Below are 7,633 nucleotides of genomic sequence, written 5' to 3' on the forward strand. Positions count from 1 at the left end.
TGCTCCTTGGAAACTGATTTTTCAAACTCAGGATGAATGTCCTGTTTCAGGGAGTCCCTAAGGTAACCAAGACACAGCCCCAAAATTCAAGGTTGTCCCAGAAAATGTGTGACAATTAATCGGTTTAGCTGTAATATAGAATAAAAACTAATGGAACAGAGTTCAAAGTAGCAACCGCCTCATTTTTCCCAACTCACTTCTAAATTTGAAACATTAAAAGGGAAGTCAAAAGAACAACAGGGTAACTATTTGGCCTTGCACTGCTGGTTTGTTTGTTTTTTTACTTACACCCAGTGTAAGTGTTCCATACTATACACAGAGGAGAGCTGAAAACAGAAGAACAGGAAGCAAGAACAGGGAAGCAATCTAGTGACAAAAACAGAGTGACTTGCTGCCAGAACTTTTAAATATAAGGAAGGAATGGAAGTTGACATGGAAGAGGTAGAGAGCAAGACTGAAGCAGCACCCTAATCCTTCTTATCCTTATTCTCCTTATTTGTCTTATCCTTCCCCATTTCAGCACTCGTATCAGGCCTTCACATTTACATTTCCTTGCTACACTGCAGAACTTTCCTCCCAAAACTCAGCTACTTCAAAATTGGGCTGTGTGTATGAAACAGAGAAATTACTTTCCTGCCTCAGATTGAAGCAACCTGCTTTGACTCCTGCTTCATAATGCAGCAGCTGTGGTATTACTATTCAGGCAGCTGAAGCAATCAACAGACTTAGGGCCTTGTCACATGTTCACATGCAACAGTTGCAATCATGGGAATGTAATAATCTATTCAAGTTAGTAGCTGTTGGGACAGGGGTGGGCAAAATGCGGCCCACCAAGTCATTCTATTCGGCCTGAAAGGCCCCTAAAAAATTTAGAAAATTAATATTAATCTGCCCTGGGCTGCCTGTCATGCGGCCCCCGATGGCTTGCCAAAACTCAGTAAGCGGCCCTTTGCCCAAAATAACTGCCCACCCCTGTGTTAGGAGATAACCCTCCCCTGAAAGGGAATGGCTCTGCAACTCTAAGAGGGCACTTAATACATGCTATTCTGCTTGTGTTTTAACTGCACTTAAGTGTTAAGGTGCATACAGAATACCACCCTTAATGGCTCATTGTTCTTCATTCCACAGGTGTTAATGATCATCTCTCCTTTTTAAACAGTCCTCATGTTCCACTAACAAAGTTAAGGACACATTTGCTGCATGCTAGCTGCTCAACTCTTCAGCTCTTGCAAAATCATAGATCCATCCGTGGAGACCTGCCCCTTCATTCTACCTTTCAAAAACAAGGTGTTCTTTATAGTATGAAGCATGTTATATGTGAAAAAAAATATGGTATATTGGAAATGTGTTGCTTTACTGAAATGGGTCAGTTCATAATGTGGCTTTCTGATCTAAAACTGTCATCTGTGTTTTCACAAAAAGCCTCTGCATGGCACCAACTTAAGCATATAACCTACAAGCTGTTGTTCAGAACTGTGCTTATTTTGGTCCAAATACAGTAATATGGGCATTGGAAATGTTTTCACATAGCAGATCTACATCCCACAGCCACATCTTCTGGAAGTATTCCTTGTGTTAAGAAAAGTAATGAGTTTGCACCAAAGTACTCGAGCTGAACAAGCTATTTAGCTCAAAATGCTTTAAGTCAGTTCCTTCCCTTTCTTGAGTCATGTGAATGACGCTCCTGTTAGCTTATTGCAAAAAAGTGGCAATTATAAAATAGAAAACACATCTGTAATTGATATGATACATTCTCTTTTGCCATATCTTTATAATGCTGTTTTGACAAATCATACCAAATTCATGTTCCTTTCAGCCATTAGTGTAAAATTTGGTTAAAGTGCTTAAATATTATAATATAACAAGTACTGGATAAATTTGGTTTACTAGAACAGCATTAACATGCATTGATTAATTAACCCTCAAAGTATTGTATGAATAGGGCAAAAGCCTCTTGTATTTTATTAGCAGCTCCTAGTTTGGTTACCCAAAATGGGAATTAGAAAGACAATGTAGTTATTATATAAATACTGAAATGTTGGAAATGTTACATGCTACATTTTGAAATGTTCATCTTTTGTTGATCTTTAACATTTATATATTTCTAACAAACTTTTTCATTTTCAGAAACCTACACAGTCAAATTCCCACAAGTCCCTAAATCAACCAATGGTGCTTTCAGTCAATAAATATAACCAGCAGCCCTACTGTCACTAGGGAAGCCAAAGATCCTAAGTCAATTCAAATGAATCTTGCCAGTGCAGGATGTTTAAGTCAATCTGCTCCTGCTTGGTTTGAGAATTATAATTACCAACACAACAAGGAACTTCATCAACTTGAAGTGATTGTGGTTCAGAATAGAAACAGTACACTATTCTGGTCTTCACCCTATTTCAGGAGTGATAAACTAGAAGGGCACACTGTATTTGATTGGGAGCAAAAAGAAATAAATAAAAGCCATTTTAAACTGACTCTAAACAGCCTGGCCATAGCTCTTCCTTGATAATATCCTTTTTTGATTAATGATGTAGTAAATACCTGGTCAGAATCCTGGTGATGTGTACAGCACTGGGAGCCTCCTCTTTACTTATATAATGACTTTTTTTAAACTACTGAACTTGCATTAACTAGTGTAAATCAAAAACTAGGATCTTATGGCAACATTCCATAATCTACAAGTGTGTGCTGTAAAAGTCTAAGTTTGTCTGTTCTTTCTGCCTAAATTGTTTTTCTAAATTTGGGATCATCCATAGCAACTAATGACATAATATTACAATACCACCACCACATAATAATAATAGAAGAAAAATAGCATCAATTCTAATGTAATATTCAAACACATTATTTTCAATAACTCACACTATTCTCCCCCCTCCATACCCAGTCATTGCTTGCCTTGTTGTTTCTTTCCCCACCACAGCACTGGGGGCACAAACTTTGACAGCCCTCCAGTCAGATTCTATACATGGAAAATGGTGACAAATGTATAACTTTTCACACATAGAAACTAGTTCTGGGAGGATGGGAGATGAGTTATGTTGAATTCAAAATCATCTTGGATTTGGGTAAATCCAGTAGTTTTCTTCCTAGACTGTTGTGTACGTGGTAGTTCATAGAAACAAGAACAGGTGCTAAAGAGCACCTGTAATGAGTCACCCAGTTCTGGCCCAAGTAATAGAGGGCAGATATAAATACCATGTCTTCTAAAAATTAAAATAGATAGTAGCATTATAAACTTGCAACTTCCTGCCTGTCTTATACCATACAAAGGAAAAAAAACTGATTTGTTTGAACCAGGCAGATTAGTGGCTACTAAGAACATGCTCTTTCAGTGATCCTCTCTTTGTTGTGAGGGCTGAATATCACTGAGGGGGAAGGGATGGTTACTGCTGTAACCTGTGTTTACTTTTCTTGTTAGGTTCTAGTGAGGATCTTCTGTCCATCAAATTTCCTGTTATTAATTATGCATGTTTGGCATACAAATAAAAGTGACATGAGTTCAGCACAGCCTAAAACTGTTTTTATTCCGAGTATTTCCCAAGAAGAACCAAACATTCTATTTTTATTAACAAAACTAACATTACTGAAATAATACTGAAGTAGCTTTCCAAACTGAAACTGTAGCTTGTAGCCGTGTTGGTCGAAGGAGATAGGTAGACAAGGTTCTTCAGGTGAATCTGATATCTTTTATTAGACCAACTTAAGCAGCAGGGGGGAAAGAATTACTTGCTAAAAATTTAAGCTTGCTAAAAAAAATTTTTTCCAACTACTTAAGTTGGTCTAATAGAAGATATAAGATTCACCCAAAAAACCTCAAAAGTCTAATGCACCAAACGTCTCTAATGTATCAAAAAGTCACGACCCACAAACATTACCCCTCTAGTTTACCTTTAACCACACATCTACTTTACTAGCTAACATCTACTACATAATTGCTTTAAATTAAATTGATGGGGGATAGATAACCTCTATTGTACTAGCATGCTTAGATTTTTATTTTATTTTTCATTACCCCTTATAAAGTCAGCCACATGAAATAATAATAAGGAAACTAACCTCCACCAGTCTGGACATTTGCAAATTGTAGCCCCATTTCTCGCATTCCTTCACTGTCCATAGGGTAACTTGGAGTCTGAGATGAAGCTGTTCCTTGTGTATCATCATCACTCAATGTCGAGGCTTGAGCTCTAAGCATTTCTAGGGCTCCTATGCCAGCCATTTCCTCAAACCCTCCAGACATCTGAGCCAGTGGAGAATCCCGAGAAGCAGAAAGAAAGGGGGTATCTAGTGGAGAGCTTGGAGGAGACAGTGATGACAAGGAGGACCGTGAGGATAGGGATGCCAGAGACTGAGGTGTATCCAAGGACCTCCTTTGCTTATTGAAGTTAGAATGTCCAACAGAATCAGAGTACTGCACATCTTTAGAGAGAGATTCAAATGGAATGATGTCAAAGCGCAGATGCTGTCCAAAGTCTGTGACATTATCTGATTTGTCATACTGTGGAAGGCCATAGATATCTGTAAAGCTGACTGAGCTGAGAGAACCCCTGCTGGATGCCAGCGATCCTCGGCTAGAAGCCAGTGATCCCCTACTGCTGCCGGAGGACATTGTGAGGGTGCTAGCAGACAAACTTAAAAAAAAGGCAAGAGAGAGAAAAGTGACCCATTTATATGCAACTAAAAACACAACGTAGATACAAATACAGTGACTCACATTAGGTAGGTGATTTTACAAACACACAGGCTGCATCTACACGTGCTGCTACGCCCCCTTGTTACTTGCTTTTGGAAGTATTAAAAGACAGCACAGTAATATACTATACTGCGCTGTGCGTACTGCACACAGTTATTTTTGGGCACTACATCACTGTAGCAATGCGCTGTAACAAGGGAGCATGTCACTACAGCTTTTGCCTGAGGATGCTACATTGCCGTAGCATCATAGCCCACAGTGTCATAATACATGGGTACTATTTGGAAAGTTAGACTTGTCTCCCTCTCCTCCTCCCTTATCCTCAGGCACAATGGTGATTAAAATAGTATGAAAGACAGCCAAAACAGGTCAGCACATTTGAAAAGGAGGACTGGAACAGAGGGATTATCACCCTTTCCTCAAATCCACCTGGGGCTCCATGGGTTTTGATGGAAAAATGGCCAGAGAGGTCTGGTGGGATGAATTCATAGAGCTGAGGGCCAGAAGCATCCATTGGATCACTTAATCTGAACTCATGTGTATATCACAGGCCATTAAATTTCACCTGGTAACGCCTGCACTAAGCTCAATAACTGTTTTTTTGGCTAAAGTATGATGCGTTTGGGAGAAATGAGCAGTCAATGGAACAAGGAAATAGTCACTTTACATAGCATGATACTCTAGCAAACTCAGAGTTTCCACTGAAAAATCCCATGGGAGCTTGCAACAATGCCAGCATTAATCCTATTCCTTCCACTGTTCTCAAAGTACTGGAGAGAGAAAAAGCATGGGGGGGGGGGGGGGGGGAGTGAACCAACCAGAGCCCAACTCTGGAAGCTGGTGTACTGAAGAAAAAAAGGATCCTGAAAAGCTACTCCTATTAGTATACAGGTTAGTTTCTATATACTAATATTCTCAGACCTGTAGGATTTCCCTGAGGATCTCACGACATTTTACCTTTACAGGGAAATTTCATGTCTCCTCCCTGAAAATCCCTGCTTGGTGAGTATGTTGTCTTTAGATGTCAGAGTGGTGAATCTAAGCACATTTTACCCTCATGAACTTTCTTCCTATCCTCTAAACTTCTGCACAGCTATAGACTGTCTTCATCTCTGTTTTCATTTCCAACCACTACCTCTCCTTTCATAACACAACAAACATTGCCATCACCTCTGTCTTCAGCTCTTAGGATTTTTTTTTCAGCTCTGTTGTAGATACAGTACTTGAGTTTCTCCACCCACTTAACATTTTTAGTTGTACATTTATCCTTATAGTAACACTCTATGAAGACCACTAAATTTTAAGTGGTCAAATACTTTGCTAAACTGCAAGCAGTATATGCATTTCAGTGCCCAAGCTGTGCTTACAGAAAACAGATGAACTAAAAGACCACTAACCATCTTTCATTTACACTACTAATCCGCTGTAAAGGGTATAAAAATAAACTGTTGTATTCCATTTGCATGTTTTTCTCTTCTGGTGCAAATTTTAAAATATAATTAAGACCCTCCTTAACACATTAATCATGACAAATGAGCAGCAGAGTGCTACACATGCAGCAGATTTATTAAGTCACCATATAATGAGAAACAAGCAATAAAAATGTTCCATAAAATAGAACATTTTTATGGTTGGTTTGTATGGCACCTTGCATGGCTGAGCCAAAAACCAGCTAATTATCAGTCCTGCAGCCAGGACCACACCAGGGTCTGGAACAGCTCCAGGACTGAGAATCAGCTGATTGTCAGCCTCAGCAAGAGGCTCCTGGGGACTTTAAACCCAGTGCCTGACAGCTCTGATTTAAAGTGCCCAAAGTGAAACCCTTCATCTCCCTCCCCACCCCAGCTGATCCCTTGCACCTAGCAGACCAGCCAGAACTACCGGGTATGGGGCCAACAACTTCCCAGGAATGCGCCGGTGCCAGTTTGAGACCCAAGTCAGAGCTGACAACCACCTAATTCTCAATCGCAGCCCATGCAAGGGAGTCCAGTATCATGATCCCAGGCTCCCCCTGCAGCAACAAGTAGTAATGGTGTGACTGGGATCTGATCACCAACTCCAAAACTGGACTTTCTGCCATGAATGTGTGTCATAGGACAAGAGGTGCGACTGTTAGGACAGAGGATCAGGTCCCATCATACCATTAAATGAACATGTACTACAGGCCTAGACTTACTTAAAGAAAACTAAACTTTTTCCAACTCACCTTTTTAACTGGGAGTGTAAGTAGGAAGTTAAACGAGTTGCCTCTTCCAGCTGCATAATCAAACAGTTCCTCTTTTCCTGTAACAGTATTCTATAATTTAAAAATATACATATATTATTTGCATTGCAATTGTACTTGAAATGGGCTAGGACTATTCCAATCACAGAAAAGCCACTTCTTGTTGCACTTCAGATATGTTGCAATACAAAACTGAATCCTTGTAGATTATCTTTTAGAGTCATATGCAGTGCGCAGGGGTGCACTCATAGAGATTTTTTGGGCTGATACCTATAGCCAATTTTTAAGGAAGCATATCAGCCGATACTGATTTGATTTCCAATACACAGCCTGGCAGCTTCAAGAGCAGCATCTGGCCGGTAAATCTGTTGCGGTGGAAGGGGCGTGGGAGATGCTGAGCAGATTGAAGCCCCCGTGGTGAAGGAGGAAGGGAGTGGGGCTGGGGGAGGCATTGCCCAGCCAGGGCAGGGCAGGGTGCAGGACTGAGCCACGACTCATCTGGGAGGTGCGGGAATGAGGGGCAGCTCCTGCTGCTGCATGCACCCCAGGAGGGCATGAGGGGGGGGGGTGTTCCCAGATTTGTGCAGGGTGAGGCAGGCTGCTGCCGCAGGCAGCTGTGCCAGGCTCTTCCTGGTAGGGGCTGGGCCAGGCTGTGCTCAGGACAGGCAATGGTGGTGTTGGGGAGGGGCTACAGGGGGGCTGCAGCCATCCCAAAA

The 7,633-nt window shown here is 41.0% G+C and overlaps 1 protein-coding gene across 4 annotated transcripts in view; it reads right to left on the minus strand.

Annotated features, from left to right (window-relative positions):
- The window catches only part of WWC3 (WWC family member 3), a 126,382-nt gene that overhangs the window by 41,961 nt on the left and 76,788 nt on the right, over positions 1-7,633 (minus strand). For all 4 annotated transcript variants that reach the window (XM_025202527.1, XM_025202526.1, XM_025202528.1 and 1 more), the window contains 2 exons: positions 6,900-6,989; positions 4,057-4,631 (listed from right to left, as the gene is read on the minus strand). In XM_025202527.1, the coding sequence (XP_025058312.1) occupies positions 4,057-4,631; positions 6,900-6,989 (665 nt within the window). The remainder of the gene's footprint in view (positions 1-4,056; positions 4,632-6,899; positions 6,990-7,633) is intronic.

Source organism: Alligator sinensis, unplaced genomic scaffold (assembly GCF_000455745.1).
Source record: "Alligator sinensis unplaced genomic scaffold, ASM45574v1 scaffold312_1, whole genome shotgun sequence".
Classification (NCBI taxonomy): domain Eukaryota; kingdom Metazoa; phylum Chordata; order Crocodylia; family Alligatoridae; genus Alligator; species Alligator sinensis.